Below are 20,919 nucleotides of genomic sequence, written 5' to 3'. Positions count from 1 at the left end.
TAAAAGCTATTCAGTCTATCGAACACACAGGTTAATTATGAATACGTTCTACGAAAGCCATTCATGTAAACGTGGCTTAAATTATACAAGTAAAATTAAAGAAAAACTAACCACCCCATTAAAAAAACCTCATTAGACTATCCCAAAATAAAAACCAAACCCCATGGCACTACAGCCCTTGAACAACCTCGGCCTACCAAGCGACCGCTGTTCAGCCTGAAGGCCCGCAGATTGCAAGGTGTCGTGTGGTCAGCACGACAAATCCTCTTGGCGGTTATTCTTGGGTTTCTAGACCAAGGCCGCTATCTCACCGTCAGATAGCTCCTCAATTATAATCACGTAGGCTGAGTGGACCTCGAATCAGCCATCAGGTCCACGCAAAAATCCCTGACATGTCCAGGAATCGAACCCGGGACCTCCAGGTAAGAGGCAGACACGCTACCCCTACACCACGGAGCCGGCATCTCAAAATAAACCAATAAAATAAATTGATGGTAATAAAAAATAATAATATGAAAGACATTCACATAAACGTAAATTACATGATCATTAATATATGCTCATCAAGAACTCTTGCATAGTTTACATGAAGAACTGAAGTATGTGTAATAATAATAATAATAATAATAATAATAATAATAATAATAATAATAATAACAACAACAACAAACAAAAAATACCGAGCTCGATAGCTACAGTCACTTAAGTGTAGCCAGTGTCCAGTATTCGGGAGATAGTAGTTTCGAACCCCACTGTCGGCAGCCCTGAAAATGGTTTTCCGTGGTTTCCCATTTTCACACCACGCAAATGTTGGGGCTGTAGCTTAATTAAGGCCACGGCCGCTTCCTTCCCACTCCTAGTCCTTCCCTGTCCCATCGTCGCCATAAGACCTATCTGTATCGGTGCGACGTAAAGCAACTAGCAAAAAAAAACCAACAACAACAAGAATAAAAATAATAAACAACATGTCAATGACGTGACAAGGAGAGGGGCATGACGTGGCAGGGAAAGGGACGCGACGTCGAGCAAGTGAGTCGACAGACTACAACTTTTGGACCCACGCCAATAACAGAGGAACAGTTATCCAAACACCTCGCAGTTAATGATAGAGTGGAAACAAAGCAGGGCATTATTAAGGTAAGTTCTAGAATTATTCTACAGCATTACCCTCTCTCCCTTAGCCTACCATTGCATTCCAGTCACCTTTTAAATATTGTATTATTAAATCTATGTCTTCATATACCCTTTTCATTTCTTCACTGTCCTCTGGCTAGTAGGCATATTGCACTATTGCAGTGAGCATTGGCTTGGTGTCTATCTTGTAAAAAATAATCCATTCATCATACAGGTCACAGTAGCTTACCCCTTGCCCTATTTTTTTATTCATTATTAAACAAACCGGTGTATTTTCCCTGTTTGATTTTGTGTTGATAATTCTGTAGTCGCCTGACCAAAAATCCTGCTCTTCCTGCCAACATACTTCACTTATACCAACTATGACTAACTTTAATCTATTTCCCTTTTCTGATTCTCAGAGAATTAGAGTAGGCGAAGCTTTATCTGACCCTGTAATAATTAAGAGGGGAATTCCTCAAGGCAGTATTATTGGACTTTTATGTTTCCTTATATATATAAATGATATGAGTAAAGGAGTGGAATCAAAGGTAAGGCTGTTTGCAGATGGTGTTATTCTGTACAGAGTAATAAATAAGTTACAAGATCGTGAGCAACTGCAACATGACCTCGATAATGTTGTGAGATGGACAGCAGGCAATGGTATGTTGATAAATGGGGTTAGAAGTCAGGTTGTGAGTTTAACAAATGGGAAAAGTCCTCTCAGTTTTAATTACTGCGTTGATGGGGTGAAAGTTCCTTTTGGGGATCATTGTAAGTATCTAGGTGTTAATATAAGGAAAGATCTTCATTGGGGTAATCACATAAATGGGATTGTAAATAAAGGATACAGATCTCTGCACATGGTTATGAGGGAGTTTAGGGGTTGTAGTAAGGATGTAAAGGAGAGGGCATATAAGTCTCTGGTAAGACCCCAACTAGAGTATGGTTCCAATGTATGGGACCCTCACCAGGATTACTTGATTCAAGAACTGAAAAAAATCCAATGAAAAGCAGCTTGATTTGTTCTGGATGACTTCCGACAAAAGAGTAGCGTTACAAAAATGTTGCAAAGTTTGGGCTGGGAAGAACTGTGAGAAGGAAGATGAGCGGCTCGACTAAGTGGTATATGTTCCGAGCTGCCAGCGGAGAGATGGCGTGGAATGACATTAGTAGACGAATAGGTTTGAGTGGTGTCTTTAAAAGTAGGAAAGATCACAATATGAAGGTAAAGTTGGAATTCAAGAGGACAAATTGTGGCAAATATTCATTTATAGGAAGGAGACTTAGGGGTTGGAATAACTTACCAGATGTTCAATAAATTTCCAATCTCATTGAAATCATTTAAGAAAAGGCTAGGAAAACAACAGATAGGGAATCTGCCACCTGGGCGACTGCCCTAAATGCATATCAGTATTGACTGATTGATTCTCTAACCCACTACGATTCAAACTCGTACTATTGACACTCCGATTCACAGAATTTTAGTAGTCATCTTGCTGTTGACTGCTACCTCTTGTGTAGTCCCCACCAGGAGATCCAAATGGGGGACTATTTCACCTCCAGAATATTTTATCCAGGAGGAAGCCATCATCAGTACAGCATTCATTCATAGAGAGAAAGTTGCTTGACCTCGGGAGTTAGGTACAGCTGTAGTTTTTCGTTGCTTTCAGCCATGTAGCAATATCAACATAGGTAAGGCATGTTAAATATTATTACAAGACTATCAGCCAATCATCCAGACTGCCGCACTTGCAACTTCTGAAAGGTTACTACGGCCCTTTCGATGAACCATTCCTTAGTCCGGTCTCTCACCGAGCTCGATAGCTGCATTCGCTAAAGTGCGGCCAGTATCCAGTAATCGGGAGATAGTGGGTTCGAGCCCCACTGTCAGCAGCCCTGAAGATGGTTTTCCGTGGTTTCACATTTTCACACCAGGCAAATGCCGGGGCTGTACCTTAATTAAGGCCACGGCCGCTTCCTTCCACTTCCTAGGCCTTTACTCTCCCATCGTCGCCATAAGACATATCTGTGTCGGTGCGACTTAAAACAAGATAGAAAAAAAAAAAGTCTGGTCTCTCAACACATACTCATATGGTACAGTTGCGCCTATGGCTCGGCTATCTGCCTCACTGGGATGCACAAGCCTCCCCACTGTCACAAGGTCACTTGGTGCACAGGGGAGGTATCCTAACTATAGGAAGTATATTATCTCCTACATATTTACAGCAGCTCTTCTGAACAACAGCGGTAACCATTAGATAATCTTCCACACACCAAAGAACAAGTTAAACAATTTCTCTGTGGTTATAACATAAAATTACAACCAGTTCCATTATCCAATATGTACCAAAATTTGAGTATTTACATCCAAGTCTGTAGTTCTATTCACATATCAATCAATAAATACTGACCTGCATTTAGGGCAGTCACCCATGTGGCAGATTCCCTATCTGTTGTTTTCCTAGACTTTTCTTAAATGATTTCAAAGAAATTGGAAATTTATTGAACATCTCCCTTGGTAAGTTATTCCAATGCCTAACTCCCCTTCCTATAAATGAATATTTGCACCAATTTTTCCTCTTGAATTCCACCTTTATCTTCATATTGTGATCTTCCCTACTTTTAAAGACGCCACTCAAACTTATTCTTCTACTAATGTCATTCCACGCCATCTCTCCGCTGACAGCTTGGAACATACCACTTAGTAAAGCAGCTCGTCTTCTTTCTCCCAATTCTTCTCAGCCCAAACTTTGCAACATTTTTGTAACGCTATTCTTTTGTCTGAAATCACCCAGAACAAATTGAGCTGCTTTTCTTTGGATTTTTTCCAGTTCTCGAATCAGGTAATCCTGGTGAGGGTCCCATACACTGGAACCATACTCTAGTTGGGGTTTTACCAGAGACTTATATGCCCTCTCCTTTACATTGTTACTACAACCCCTAAACACCCTCATAACCATGTGCAGAGATCTGTACCCTTTATTTACAATCCCATTTATGTGATTACCCCAATGAAGATCTTTCCTTATATTAACACCTAGATACTTACAATGATCCCCAAAAGGAACTTTCACCCCAACAACGCAGTAATTAAAACTGAGGGTACTTTTCCTATTTGTGAAACTCACAATCTGACTTTTAACACCATTTATCAACATACCATGCTAAATTATCAAGAATGGCTAGGCACTGGAATATGTACATACTGAGGAGACAATAACACAATAAGAGAAAGAGAAAAAACAAATGCTGAATTTCATTAACCAAAGGTAACTTATTTACAGAGTCTGCCATGAGATCTCTCTTCAGCCTTCATATCTGCCATCCGAGCTGGCCTCAGTGATGCAGTCTATTTGGCACTGACATTTTGCTCCCAATATTCACTGTCTGACAAAAAAATTGAAGCACCCAAGAGGAGAAGGAAACAAAGTGAAACTTCACATGTTGAGAGGGTATGTGATGTTATTTCAGTGATTATGAAATTGTGTCAAATTTACAAAGGAGTTGGCAATACGAGCCCACTTATCAGTATGCACTGCACCCCCCCTCTGGCCTGGATGCATGTACTGATTCGGTTGGGAAGGTGTCAAAGCCACTGTATCCTCTCCTGAGGCAAGCTAGCCCACAACTGTTGTAATTAGTGCTTGATATCCTGGATACTAGCATTGGAAAAAGAGTTGACATCCGAGCTGGTCCCACACTTGTTTTATCGGGGACAAACCTGGGGATCTTGCTGGCCAACATCATGCTGACAGTTCACAGAGACATATGCCATGTGTAGACGGACATTGCCCTGTTGAAAATTGGCACCACGATACTCTCGCATGAGAGGTAACACATGAGGATGCAGGATGTCTGTGACGTACCGCTGTGTCGTCAGAGTTCCCTCAATCACTACTAGCCATGACCTGAAGTCATTCCTGATGGCTCCCCACACCATGATGCCAGGGTTAACACCGCTGTGCCTCTCCAATATATTGGAGGAATGGAACCTCTCCATGGGTCGCCACTATATTCGCAGACGTTGGTCATCCGGGGTAATGCAGAAATGCGATTCATCGCTGAATACAATGCAACATCATTCAGCAGCAGTCCATGCTTCCTAGTCATGGCACCACTCCAAACATAGCATTTGTGTTGTGATGTTCACGGCAATCTCCTAGTCAATGATATAGATGTTGATTCCCATAGGGAATCTGAGATATTTGTTCCGAATAAGTAAATTTATAATACCAATATAAATGGTCCGTTACTGAACATTATAAATTTTCCAGCTAACTCATTTCTGGTTGCCAGCGTTTCGCCCTCGTGTGCTAGGTTGGGCTCATCAGTTGGTACCTAGCACACCTACCAAGATGCTGGTTACTGCATACCGTGGAGGCCACTGCGTAGGCAGACAGCACTAGACATGCGTCTTGGTGGGTATGCTATTTACCAACAGATTAGCCCGACTTAGCACACTGGGGCGAAACGCTGGCAACCAGGAATGAGTTAGCTGGAAAATTTATAATGTCCAATAACGGACCATTTATATTGGTATTATAAATTTGCTCATTCGGGACAAATATTTCAGGTTCCTTATGTGAAACAACATCTATATCATCTGATGGCCAGACAGGCATCAATTTTTGGAAATGAGACAAAGTCTCTCATAGTGCATTGGCACTGCCGGTGGCTCAATATAGCCTATGCAGTGGCCTCCATGGTATGCACTAGCCATGCATCTTGGTGGGTGTGCTATTTACCAACTGATGAGCCCGACTTAGCACACTGGGGCGAAACGCTGGCAACCAGGAATGAGTTAGCTGGAAAATTTATAATGTCCCATAACGGACCATTTATATTGGTATTATAAATTTACAATAATTGAAATTTCTAAATATCAATTATAAATTTACTCATTCAGGACAAATATTTCAGGTTCCCTATGAGAATCAACATCTATATCAGTTGGAAATAGAACTGAAGGATACGAAATGGTGGTTGGTAAATGTGGGGAAGGTATGGAACCTAACAGGAATGGGAAGCATTTGCTGGACTTCTGTGCTAGTATGAGATTAGCACTGACGAATACATTCTTCTTCACTAAACATGAGAGGGTAGGGGCACCAGATCCATAATAGACTAACTTACATAATAACCGACTTTGAATTCAGGAAATCTGTTAGGAATGTGCGGGCTTTGCAGGGATTTTTCGATGATACCAACTTACTATCTGATCTAAAGTGAACTACTGTCGGTGCAGAAAGTATGTGCGGTCGAGTTTAAATGTTAATAAAATTTGATCCAGTCCACCAATCTAAAATATAATCACACCATCATAAAGATTGTTTTATTCTGCGTTCTTTCGTGGTATATGCATATTTTTATTATGTTTGTGAAAGTTATAATATGCGGAATGCAAAACGTACCTATTTTCTTGCCCATTTTTTCTAAACAACAACTTTGTCGTACCATTACATGAAAACGGAGGCCGAGTATTCAAGTGGATCAATTTTCTATTGGAGTAATTCACAGGTCTATTCACTCTTTCTGGCAAAATTGTTTCCAACTATTAAAAAATTGAAAAAATTGAAAAATTATCCCGGACTCACCAATTATGTCATGTACAAAGCTTCATCAACTGATAAAGGGCATGGGTTTTAGGTTAAATTTTTTTATAAAAAAGCCTGTTCTTATGGAATCAGTGTATGTTGCTGCTACACGGCATGCATTTTTAAGAAAAATACGATGACTCAGAGAAAGTGGGTACAGAGTGTATTACACAGATGAGACTTGGTGCGGTCAAAATCACAGGTTAAATATGCTTGGCAAGAAAACGTAATAGAAGCGCTGAATTGTAATTCCTCAAACTACGACTACTATCATGGTCATTTACAGGTAGTGAGGACGGCTTTTTGGAAGGGGCGGAACTCTGCTTTGTAGGAAAGAAAGGGACTGGAGACTATCACAAGGAGATGTATTCTTGGCAGTTTGAGGAATGGTTTTGCAAGATTTTAATGAAACTCCCACCCAAGTCAGCTATTGTGATTTATCAGGCACCTTACCATATAATGCTTGATCCGGAAACAAAAAACCCGACAATGGCTTGGCTGAAGACTAACATTATTTCCTGGAAAGAGAAAAGGAACATTTCTCTGCCTCCCGATGCCTCTAACTTCAATATATTTACAAAAGCTGCCCTAACTGATCACGCCAACCCTTATTTTGGAATTCCACAAAAGAGATTTGATCAAATTATGAAATAATTGCACCAAGATGTTGAACTGGTGTGGTTGCCTGTCGCGATTGTAAGTTAAATGCCATATAACTCATTCGCCCTAACGTGAAAAATAAAATAGCAAGTGTTAATATGGCAAATGCACAAGAAAAAGGGAACCGTGAAAATATAATCAGAGATCTATGTGAGGAAATTTTCCATTCTGTGACACCTGAACTTTGGAAAAAGTGTGTAATGCACATACAGAAAATTGAGAATTATTATTGGGAGAAAATACGTTAATGATACAGCCTCTAATTATGATCTTGAGGACTCGGGTTCCAAAAGTGACGATTATAATTTCCACTTCAGTCATTATATAGGCCCTAACAGATGTAGATGAATAAATGACTTATGCAAACAGATGCTAACATTGTAAATAGTAACCATTATACAGTACTGTATATACATTGTACATAACATTCTAAATCTACAAAATATGAAAAAATCCATAAAAATAAAATAAAAACCTTTTTAAAACTCCCGTTGAGGGTCCAAACTCCTCATGTGAAAAGTTGATGGAAATGTAAAAACTGTAAATATGCAACAAGTCAATTAGAAACTTTCGCTAATGTAGCACGCAAGCGCCAGAATATAAGTGAACACATTCAGGTTTGCGTGAACTGGCCTTATCTGTTAGTTGTACTACCCCTGGCGAAAGCAAGTTGATTTCACGCCGGAGCGCCTATCGCTCGCTTTCAAATAAAAATCTGTATAAAATACAGAAATCACTGTACGTTTTTGGTATACAACGAATTGAAACAAAAACTTCAGACCTTTTTGATGAGCTCAATCTCGATTTCGGAAGACCATCCAGTATCAAACGGACAGCCTTTTACAAAAACAACAACTTTTTTGTGTAAAGTGATTAAACTTCAGAAATATATTTATAATAGTGCATTCCATAATCCACCTAAATTTCATGAAAATCGGACAGTGCGTTTTCATGTAATGGTTCTACAAAGTTGTTTATTTACAAAGAACGGGCAAGAAAATTGGTACTTTTAGCATTCCGCCTAATATAACATTCACAAGAAACATAATAAAAACATGCAAATACCACCAAAGAACGCAGAATAAAATAATCTTTACGATGGTGTGATTATATTTCAGATTGGTGGACTGGTTTAAATTTTATTAGCGTTTAACCTCGACCGCACATACTTTCTTACCAACAGTATCTCAAGGCCTAGGATAGAGAACGTGAAATCTGTCTGTAGATGAATAAGGGTAGAAAATCTCCAGACGAGAAAATTTGACAGAAGTACATGGATATGATTAGTGAGAAGTTCCAAACAATGGACAGTAAGCAGGTTCAGGATACAGAAAGAGAATGGGTAACATACAGGGATGCTGTAGTAGAAACAGCAAGGGAATGCCTAGGAACAACGTGTGTAAAGATGGGAAAAGTTAACATCTTGATGGAAAGTGAGAGCAGCTTTTAACCCCTCAGCGCGGTGGATTTAAATGTCCGTTTGTCTGTGTGCTGCGGAAGGAGTTCTGTGCGCGGTGTTTAAACTTTCTCAGATTCGTGCAAGGCTCTATTCAAAGCAACACAACTTTGGTACTATTTTACGGATTTCAGTCATACTGGAATTTACTTTTTAGGTAGGACATAATTGGATAAATTTTGAAAAGTTGGAGAATCCCTGATATTTATCAACAGCTTCAATGTTGTTGAAATGGATGAAATTACTAATTGATTTAAATCTATCCAATGAAATAACAGACCCAAAAATTGGCGTAGACAAAATAGCTTTCAGAAAATAAACTTTGTAGCATACGCTTTTGTTTTATACCCATTAGTATATAAAGAGCAATCACAATGTATATCTCATCCTTCGTGACTGGTTTCCAATTCCGCATTCTGGACCAAAGTGGTAACAAGCCATAGGATAGGATTCTTTGCTCGGCATATAAATTTGTTTCACATACTATTAGTTCCACTAACTCTTGTCCGTAAAGAACATCTTGAAAACCTTCACATCATCGCATTCCCCAACTGCTTCATTCTGAGGTCCTGGGTTCCATATAATCTGTTCTATTTGACCCACATAATTAAACACGTTTTCCCATCGAAATGTATTAGCCGTGACATGCTCATTACCATTCTGCGCACTATCACTCGTATCTGATTCCGAACTGAGGACTTCGCGTACAGCGATGTCATCCACATCACTCAAATCACCATCTAATTCTAACAAACGTTCGTCAGAACCACACAAATGTTCTAAAACGTCCTCTATTTCAACGCTCGTTAACCACACTTGTGTGTAGAAGTCATACTCACAACCAACAGAACACAAGACAGCATGTGATAAGGAAAAAGGACAAGAAAAAAGTCTCAAGAGAGCACTGGATAGACAAAATTTATGATTATGTTGACAGCCAGGTTCTTCCCCGAGAGAAAATGAAGATATAATGCAAGAAGTGTACACAGTAGTCGCCAGATAGCAGACAAAAACAGTGCTTTCCCCTGGTGGCAGAGATAAATATTCCTTGAAATATCACTAAAGTTCAGTGACAAAACACTATCGAAATAGGGATCAAGGTATATCGCTCAAAAGCTCAAACTTTCTGCTTCAAGGACAAACGAGTTAAAACACAAACAGCTTTGATCGTAACCGCTAGATCACAGTAGAGTACATGCGAGTACCGTGCGTGCAGTGCCCGTCACTCCACCACGTGCGATGTTCACCGCATGACGAGTAGTGCTCGGCACTCCGCGCTGACAGATTAAATGTAAAATGAAGGCGTATCAGAAATGGCTCCAAAGAAGGACTGAAGCAGGCAGGGAATTGCACACAGATGAAAGAAACAAAATGAAACATATAGTTGTTGAATCCAAAAAGAAGTCATAGGAAGATTTTGGTAATAACCTGGAAAGGCTAGGTCACGCAGCACGGAAACCTTTCTGGACATTAATACAGAATACTACGAAGGGAGGGAAAAAAGAAATGAATAGTGTTTCGGATAATTCAGGTGAACTGATAATAGATACCGAGGAATCACTGGACAGGTGGAAGGAATATTTTGAAAATCTTCTCAACGTAAAAAGAAATCTTCCTGGTAACATTCAAACAATGGAGTTCATGGGGACGAACAATGATGTTGATGAAATTACATTTGATTAAGTGGAAAGGGTAGTAAATAAACTCCATTGTTATAAACGAGCAGGAATAGATGAAATTAGACCTGAAATGGTGAAATATAGTGGAAAGGCAGCGATAAAATGGCTTCATAGAGTAATAAGATTAGCATGGACTGTTAGTAAGACACCTTCTGATTGGACAAAAGCAGTATTTGCACCTATCTATAAGCAAGGGAACACGAAGGATTGTAGCAACTATCGAGGTATCTCACTGATCAGTATACCAGACAATGTGTTCACTAGGATCTTGGAAGGGAGGGTGCGAGCAGTTGTTGAGAGAAAGTTACATGAAGACCAGTGTGGTTTCAGACCACAGGATCAGATTTTCAGTATGTGCCAGGTAAATGAAAAAGGTTATGGGAGGAATAAATAGCTATGCTCATGTTTCGTGGATCTAGAGAAAGCATATGACAGTGTACTGAGGGAAAAGATGTCCGCCGTACTGGGGGACTATGGGATTAAGGCTAGATTAATAAAATCCATGTTGACAATTGGGCTGCGGTGACAATTGATGGTAGAATGAGTTCCTGGTTCAAGGTACTTGCATGGGATTAGACAAGGATGCAATATTTCACCTTTGTTGTTAACAGTTTATGTGGATCATCTGCTGAAAGGTATAAAGCGGCAGGGAGGGATTCAGGTAGATGGAAGTGTAGTAAGCAGTGTGGTCTATTCTGATGACTTGGTGTTAATGGCAGATTGTGCCAGAAGCATCCAGTCTGATATCCTGGAACTTGAAAGTAGGTGCACGGAGTTTGGTATGAAAATTAGCCTTTCTAAGACTAAACTGATGTCAGTAGGTAAGAAAACCAAGAGAGCAATGTCAAGATTGCGGATACAAAGCTGGAACAAGTAGATAATTTCAAGTACTTAGGATGTATGTTCTCCCAGGATGGTAGTATAGTAAGTGAAATTGAATCAAGGTGCAGTAAAGCCAATGCAGTGAGTTTGCAGTTGCGATCAACAGTATTCTGTAAGTAGGAAGTCACCTCCCAGACAAAACTATTTTTACATCAGTCTGTTTTTAGACCAACTTTGCTTTAAGGGAGTGAATGTTGGGAGGACTAAGGATATCAATCAATCAATCAATCAATCAATCAATCAATCGATCAATCAATCAATCAATCAATCAATCAATCAATCAATCAATCAATCAATCCTGATCTGCATTTAGGGCAGTCGCCCAGGTGGAAGATTCCCTATCTGTTGTTTTCCTAGCCTTTTCTTAAATGATCGCAAAGAAATTGGAAAATTATTGAACATTTCCCTTGGTAAGTTATTCCAATCCCTAACTCCCCTTCCTATAAACGAATATTTGCCCCAATTTGTCCTCTTGAATTCCAACTTTGTCTTCATATTGTGATCTTTCCTACTTTTAAAGACACCACTCAAACTTATTCGTCTACTGATGTCCTCTCACGCCATCTCTCCTCTGACAGCTCGGAACATACCATTTAATCGAGCAGCTCATCTCCTTTCTCCCAAATTATTCCAGCCCAAACTTTGCAACATTTTTGTAACGCTACTCTTTTGTCGCAAATCACCCAGAACAAATCGAGCTGCTTTTCTTTGGATTTTTTCCAGTTCTTGAATCAAGTAATCATATGTTAGAAGCAACGGACTGAAAGTAGAGAGAATGATTGCTTGGTACAAACAGATGGTAACAATGGCAGAAGGGTACTTGAAATGAGGAGATAAAGGAAAATTTAGGAATTAATTCGATGGATGAAGCTCTATGCATAAACCGTCTTCGGTGGTGAGGGACATGTGAAGCAAATGGAGGAGTATAGGTCACCTAGGAGAATAATGAACTCTATTATGGAGTAGAAGTAGATGAAGACAGCGATGGTTAGACTCAGATTTTAATGATTTAAAGATAAGAGGTTATAGAACTAAACAAGGCCCCAGAACTAGTTAAAAATAGAGGATTTTGGCAGCATTTAATAAATTCACAGAGGCTTGCAGACTGAACACTGAAAGGCATAACAGTCTATAATGAAGATGTATGTACAACGCCAACCAAAAGTTTCCGGACAAAACATATGTACCCGCACGAATATGATTAATGATTGTTTAATGAGATAATATATTACTGTAACCAGGAGTCGAAGATTTTTGGGTAACGGCGACAAGTTTGTGTTCGATGTTCAGCATCGGAAAAAATGCATCCTAATGTGTAACACCTACAGTGAAACATGGAGGGGCTCTGTGATGGTTTGGGGTTGTTGAGTTGGCAGACTGCAGAGTTTTCAAGTTAAACTAGACAGAAATGATTACCATTTCATCCTATCTCGTTATGCTCTTCTGTCTAGACAGCAACGTGGGTTTGTCCTCCAACAAAACAATGACCCAGGTACATGTCTCTCTATTGCATGAATTATCTTCAAAACAAACAAAACTCTGGGGAATTGTTTTTGATGGAATGCCCCCCCACACCAGACTTAAATCCAATTGAGCTGCTGTGGGAGGAGTTGGATCAGCAAGCAGGCTGTAGGACTCTTGCAGAATGACTGGCAAAATATACCTGTATCAGTGTTAGAAAAACTTGTTCTGAGAATGTCAAGAATAGTTAAAAGTGTACTTGCAGCAAAGCAGGGTTTCTTTGATGAGAAGACTGTTTGATGCATTCTGGGGATCTGTGAGAGTAAATGTGTACATATTGTCTATTTCTTGCTCAGATGTAATGTAAAGACATGGTTTTATTGTAAAGTATTACTTTTAGATTATATATTTGTCAATCCCTTGCATAAGTATGTTGTTTGCTTTTAATCTCAATCCATTCTTTAACAGTTCAATGCTTGTCCGGAAACATTTGGCCAGAAGTGTATGTATGTCTTTGGTGCTTCATACTTATACCTAAAGCTCTAACAAAAATACCTAGATATGAAATGTATGCATACAAAATGTGTTGGTACATTACCAGGAAAATTAATCATCAATCACCACTGATCTACATTTAGGGCAGTTGCCCAGGTGGCAGATTCCCTTATTGTTGTTTACCTAATCTTTTCTTAAATAATTGCAAAGAATTTGGAAATTCATTGAACATCTTCCTTGGTATATTATTATAATCCTTAACCCCTCACCCTATAAACGAATATTTGCCCCAAATTGTCCTCTCAAATTTCAACTCTTTTAAATTATGATCTTTCCTTATTTGTCTACTAATGCCATTCAACGCCATCTATCCAATGACAGCTCAGAACATACCACTTGGTCGAGCAGCTCATCGCCTTTGTTCCAAATCTTCCCAGCCCAAACTTTGCAACATCATCTTTAACGCTACTATTTTGCCAGAAATCATCCAGAACAAATCAAGCTGCACTTCTTTGGATTATCTCCAGTTCTCGAATCAGTAATACTGGGGAGCGTCCCATACACTGGAACCATACTCCAGTCTTACCAGAGACTTAAATGCCCTCTCCCTTAAATCCTTACTACAACTCCTAAATACACTTACAACCATGTGCAGATATCTGTACCCTTTATTTACAACCCCGTTTATGTGATTACCTCAATGAAGATCTTGCCTTATATAAACAACTAGGTACTTACAGTGATCCCCATAAGGAAATATTGCCCCATCAATGCAGTAATTAAAAATGGGAGGACTTTTCCTATTAGTGAAACACACAACCTGGCTTTTAAGCCACTTTATCATCATACCATTGCCTGCCGTCCATCTCACAACATTGTTGAGGTCTTTTTGCAGTTGCTCACAATCTTGTATCTTATTTATTATTCTATACGGCACGCCAGAGTAAAGTGTAGCTTCCACCGAAGTCTCAGTCAACATCCATGGCTTTGACAATATGTAAGTTGCTGGAGTATGGGTAGTGCTGAGTAATGACATTCAGAGCATGACTAGTGCATCTGAGTGTTATAAAAGGTGCTGCTCATAGGGTCAGTCGTGCTGCAATAGTACTTTCTGCCCCAGTGAGGAAAGCAATGGCAAACTACCTCACTCCTCATCTTGCCTAGTATGCCTCATTTTGGTGCTGCCATTGGTTTTTGGGGTTTCCTTATAACCGCATAACCTTTGGTGGTGCTATTTGAGGATCCAACCAGCCTCTGGGCTGATGACCTAACGGACAGACACAGCATAACATTATCTGCAAAAAGCCGTATCTCTGATTTCAGGTCTTTACCCATACATCATAAAAGGTCCAATAATACTGCCTTGAGGAATTCCTCTCTTAATGATTACAGGATCGGATAATGCTTCATCTACTCTGATTCTCTCAGTTCTGTTTTCCAGAAATATAACCACCCATTCAGTCATTCTTCTGTCCAGTCTAATTGTACTCATTTTTGCCAGTAGTCTCTCATGATCTACCCTGTCAAATGCCTTAGATAGGTCAATGCGATACAGACCTTTTGACCTCCTGAATCTAAAATATCTGCTATATCTTGCCAGAGTCCTATGAGTTGAGCTTCAGTGGAATAACCTTTTCTAAATCCGAACTGCCTTATATTGAACCAGTTATTAATTTTGTAAACATGCCTAATATAATCAGAAATAATGCTTTCTCTAAGCTTACATGCAACACATGTCAAACTGACTGGCCAGTAATTTTCGGCTTTATGTTCATCACCCTTTCCTTTATACACAGGGACTACTATAGCAACTCTGCATTCATCTCCTATAGCGCCTTCATGCAAATAATCATCAAGTAAGTACTGCAGATATGGTACTGTATCCCAACCCATTGTCTTTAGTCTAACCCCAGAAATCTTATCAATTCCACATGCTTTTCAAGTTTTCAACATTTGTATTTTATTGTAAATGCCTTTGTTATTGTAGGTAATTTTTTTTTCTAGAGGTTTTACGTAGCACCAACACAGATAGGTCTTATGGCGATGATGGGATAGGAAAGGCCTAGAAGTTGGATGGAAGCAGCCTGGTGTGAAAATGGGAAACCACGGAAAACCATCTTCAGGGCTGCCAACAGTGGGATTCGAACCCACCAGCTGCAAACTCTCAGCCGCGCGCCCCTGACCGCACGGTCAAGTCGCCTGGTAGGTAAATTTTAATACTTTGTTAGTATTATTCACCTCTATCTGGACATTATCCTTGTAGGCAACAATCTTCACATCCTGTTGACTGAATACTTCTGCCTTCTGTAGATCCTCGGATACACAGTCCTTTTGTTCATTAATGTTTGCTGGAATGTCCTGCTTGGGGCCTGTTGCTGCCTTTAAGTACAATACATACCCTTCCCTTTTTCACTAAAATTTGTGAGACTGCGAATTATGCTTGCCATCATGCTATCCTTAGCTGATTTCTTCGCTAGATTCAATTTCCTATGTCGCATATTAAAAAAAAGCTCCTTCAATTTCTCCTTACTTCCACAACTATTTCTAACTCTATTCTTTCCAACCTGCACCTCCTTTTTAGTCTATTTACTTTTCTATTATAATACAGCAGGTTTTTACCATTCCTTTACACCTTTAAAGGTACCTGTTTTAACATTTCTCAACAACTGCTTTAATCCCATCCCAAAGTCTGTTTACATTTTTATTTATCGTTTTCTACTGATCATAATTACTTTTTAAAAAATCCCTAATGCCCGTCTTATCAGCCATATGGTACTGCCCAAGAGACCTACTTTTACGACCTTCCTTTCTATCGCTTTATTTTTAAGTACGACAGAAGCAGCTTCGTGATCACTAATACCATCTATTACTTCAGTTTCTCTGTAGAGGTCATCTGGTGTTACCAGCACCATGTACAGTTGGTTCCATCACTCAGCTGTTCTTCCCAGATTATCTTATTTGTCATTTGTTGGTCATGCTTCCTGTTGTTTGCATTACCTTCCCAATTGATATCTGGTAAATTGAGATCACCTGCTATAATCACGTTCCTTTCCATATTGTTTCCCAAATAGCTTACCAAATCATTTCTAATCAGCATCTGTGTCACCCTTTGCACGTCTGTACACTAAAAAACATCAAGTTGCCTATTATCTTCAGAGATGAGCCTTAAACCTAGAATTTCATGTCTATCATCTTTATTTTTTTTTGTAGCTTACAAATTCTTCTTTCACCAGAATGTGTATTCCCACTCTTACCAATCCTATCTGTCTCTAAAATAAACATTCCAGTTTTGTGATATATATATATATATATATATATCTGTTAAATTACTTAATTCTATTCCTTTCTTCTACTTCTACAGTTTGACACTAACATTTTTATGTCATCCCTTGACTTCCAGATTCCTGCAACCTTATCACCACTCCCTAAGTCCACCCCGTTTCCCTGAATGTACCTCCCTTAAGATTATCTAGATATGTAAAATTTTCAAACAACCAACTAAAAAAATACTGAGATTTTAAACATTAGTACTTGATGAAGGATTTAGCTTTTAATCTAAATGACTGTTAATGTAATAAGAGATACACGAAGGTGGTGGGCAAGTTTCCCAGTCAGCAAGAAAATTTCCTTACTTTCTATATCACACATGTCCTAAGACTATCAAAATTTTATCAGACAGCACAGAAAAGTAAATGCACTGTGAAATAACTGTTTACCAATAGAACTTACCTTCAGTTCAAGCTCACACATGTCAAGACCATCAGAGTTAAAATAAACAGAATCAATGCTGTTCATAACTTCCTCCTCACCAAAGGACTCTGAATCCAGTTTCGATGATCCATGTCGTCTGATCTCTGATACAACAAAGTGAGATGTATCTGGGTTCATCTCAAAGGTCTCATCACTTGGACTATTTGCAGGACTCTTCCAGCTCTGGGCCTTCAAGCAAAGGGAAAAACAAGTTCACATTGTATTTTGATGAGGATCATTATCATCATCATCGTGGAGTCTTAATATAAAATTCTTTGTCTCTAGATATTTTTCTTGAAAGTGAATAACAGTATCCCCCCCAACCATTTTTTTAATTTTTTCAAATGAGAGAATGTAGTATTAATATAATCTGTGCACATCAATGATAAAATTTTGTCTAGAAAAGAATTCCTTTACCTGCCTATTGTAATAAACATCCTAAATTGCCTCGACTGAGGCCAAAATTCAAATCCATAATCACCGGCTTTAAATATTACCACTTCAAGTAGGCTATTTCCTTATTTCACCTTATTTTAAAACAGTTGTACGACTGCACAGTTCTATTTAAAATACAGTGAGTTTCTCTCATCGGCCAGCAGGCGTGCGGTGCCTGCTAGTAACTAATCACTCCACGCTCTGCGACATAGCAACAAGCACAGCACTTCCCTAACTTTGTCCGCGTACAATTTTTTTTTTTTTTTTTTTTTTTTTTTTTTTTTTTTTTTTTTTTGCTTACTCTCTCCTCATTAAGCACACATTTTTTACCCTTTGCTTCCAGAAGCCATTCCTCTCAATTTGTTTACGAGTTTCTACACGGTATCTGTATGTGGAGGCATACACCAGGAAATTGGGAAATTGTGTTACAAATCATCCAACAACTTCCCTGCAAGACTGTTAACACATAACTATCGAACATAAATACCCTTTCCTGTACTCTGTACACCTGTGGAAGCATTATGAGAATCTTTTTGCTAGCGGCTTTACGTCGCACCGACACAGATAGGTCTTATGGCGACGATGGGATAGGAAAGGCCTAGGAGTTGGAAGGAAGCGGCCGTGGCCTTAATTTAGGTACAGCCCCAGCATTTGCCTGGTGTGAAAATGGGAAACCACGGAAAACCATCTTCAGGGCTGCCGATAGTGGGATTCGAGCCTACTATCTCCCGGATGCAAGCTCACAGCCGCGCGCCTCTACGCGCACGGCCATCTCGCCCGGTATTATGAGAATCATACCCCAAACTAAAACTTCATAACTCAAGAAATGTTAGAGCAAGAGGTCGACACTTGTTAAACATTCTAAGCATGGAGCACAGAAAGTGGGAGAACTGCTGTGCTTGTTGCTATGCCATGCAGGGGAGAGAGATGAGTCAATGGCAGGACCCGTGTGCTCATTGGCCGACCGGTGAGAGAAACTCCCTGTAGAAAACTTTTTAAAAAGTTGCGCTGTAATAGTCTGTGATCAGTGGGTTGGCTAGGATCAGTCAAATTTCATAAACCATTTGAAGCAATATCTGAATAACCTAAAAAGTGATCCTATACGACAACAGTCAATAAACACAATTACATCTCAAATACAGTTAGTTCTATACTTCCCTTAATTTTTCAGGATTTCTAGGTGAGTTGACAATGTTTCAATGACCTTTGGAGAAAACAAATATTTCAACAATTTGTAGTTATATATATTAATTTTTCAAAATCTCAAACAAGATCCTTCTTGTTCAAAACTGGTCAAAATTTTACTATTGTTCTGAATAAATAATAAGAGAGGTGTCTCTGCGAACACATGAGCATTGTACTTCCAATATTCAGAACAATTCAAAATTCCTATTACACGCTTCTAAGGATTGTTGAATAAGAACCCATGTCTGGAAACACAGTGCCTCCATGCTACCAGAAAAACTATGTCAAATATAGCTTTTCTCTCTCTCTCCAGTCACTTGTATAGGAAGAAAGCCAAGTTAATGGCCAGCAGAGTGTGCATATTATACTACGATTACCTGATGTTGTGTGTGTTCTCTTCTGTTTACTGGCCAGATGACCTAGATCTCAGGCCCCTTTAAACAACAAGCATCTTCTGTTTACCATCTGACTTACAACTCTGAAATTAATTTGCTGTTCATATGCTGAGGAATTCAGCACAGTATAGCAAAGTCTGCTCAAGACCTGTATGAAGAGCGTTTACAGCATCAAGTGTCTCCATTACATACCATTCTTGCACATTCAACAGGACCAACTATGATGGTCCTAGGACGTGCTGCATTCCCCAAGTAGAACAAGACGTACATGATCGACCAGAGGGACACCCCGCTAATGAGTACTCGAGCAATTGCATGTACCTTACATATATCTCGAAGTACCCTCTGGCATGTTCTGCATGAGCAGCAACTACTGTATACCCTTTCTACCCCCAGTAAGTACATACAATGGGCCTGGTTAATTTAACGCCACACATAGACTTCTGTAATGTTGAACTTACACTGATGCAACTGCTCAAGCTTACAGGATGAATTCTTATAAGCTATAAATTTCACTTTCGTTCCATATTGAAGTACAATTATACGAATAAATTTAGAAGCGTGACCACCTTTTCAACACAGTATATCAAGTACACAATATTACATAAGTCTTGGGACTAGTTTCAGCCACTTAGTGACTGAAAATTAAGGTTATGATCTTCTTGTTATCATACTGACATATTGTGACAAGAAGATCATAACCTTAATTTTTGTTGTTATATATATTTTAGTGTTATAATTATTCCTACAACATTGTCTTTGTCTGGTATACATATGTTTTAGTTATCCCATAATTTGTTTAATTTTTATTTAGCTGAAGATGGCCTCTTGTAAATTTATTCTTATTATAATGATGAATTGTTCTCACTGATGAAGCACAATTCACTATAGAAGCTACTTTCAACTGTTGAAATAGCCATATTTAGGTTGATGAAAGCCTTGGGCCACACATTTCCATAGATTTTAGCAAGAGTTGGAAATAGTAGAGAGGCAGGTAGCATCGATATGTGTTTGTTTTGCCATACGTTCTTCCACCTGGACTAAAGAGTCCCAAGTATCTTACCTTCCTGTAAGAAGCACATTTTGCACTTGCCATCAAACAGGAGATCAACCAAACATTCAGGGAATGTGGGATAGGTTGAGGTACATCAATTGCTTGACCACCATGATCGCCAGATCAACACTCCTTGACTTTTCCTCTGAAAACATACAGAAACCGACACACGTGACTCTCGAAGAGTGAGACGAGGATGCATAAGTTCTGGTTGCGGCACACACTAATATTTTTGAGCAAGTGTATTAGAACATGTTTCACACATTAGAATTAGTGGTTGCTACATCACGCCGCTCTTGTAGTGCAGACAAAGCAGGAAACTGAAAACCTTGTTTCGATTTACTTTTCTTTGTAGCAGGGAAGCAATGTATTTTTTCTGGATGTGGGTTCCTATTCAGAACAATCTGCATCCCCTAGAAGTATGCAATAGGAATTTGATATCATCCTCGAATAGCAAGCCCAATATATATATCTTTTGCTAGTGGTTTAACATCACACTAACACATCAAAGGCTTTTGGTGACGCAAGGATGGGAACGATTAGGAAGGAAGCAGTTATGGCCTTAAAATAAGGTACAGCACCAGCATTTGCCTGGTGTGGGAAACTACGTAAAATCATCTTCAAATGATATAGATGTTGATTCCCATAGGGAACCTGACATATTTGTCCCGAATGAGTAAATTTATAATACCAATATATCATCTGATGGCCACGCAGGCATCAATTTTTGGTAATGACACAAAGTCTCTCATAGTGC

The 20,919-nt window shown here is 39.2% G+C and overlaps 1 protein-coding gene across 1 annotated transcript in view; it reads right to left on the bottom strand.

The window, feature by feature from the left end:
* The window catches only part of Vps50 (vacuolar protein sorting 50), a 323,674-nt gene that overhangs the window by 284,686 nt on the left and 18,069 nt on the right, over window positions 1–20,919 (bottom strand). Inside the window, exon 2 of the mRNA XM_067141007.2 lies at window positions 17,073–17,282. Within this exon, the coding sequence (XP_066997108.2) occupies window positions 17,073–17,282 (210 nt within the window). The remainder of the gene's footprint in view (window positions 1–17,072; window positions 17,283–20,919) is intronic.

The sequence above is a fragment of the Anabrus simplex genome, chromosome 2 (genome assembly GCF_040414725.1).
Source record: "Anabrus simplex isolate iqAnaSimp1 chromosome 2, ASM4041472v1, whole genome shotgun sequence".
NCBI lineage: Eukaryota > Metazoa > Arthropoda > Insecta > Orthoptera > Tettigoniidae > Anabrus > Anabrus simplex.
This window is presented reverse-complemented; position numbering and strand designations above follow the sequence as displayed.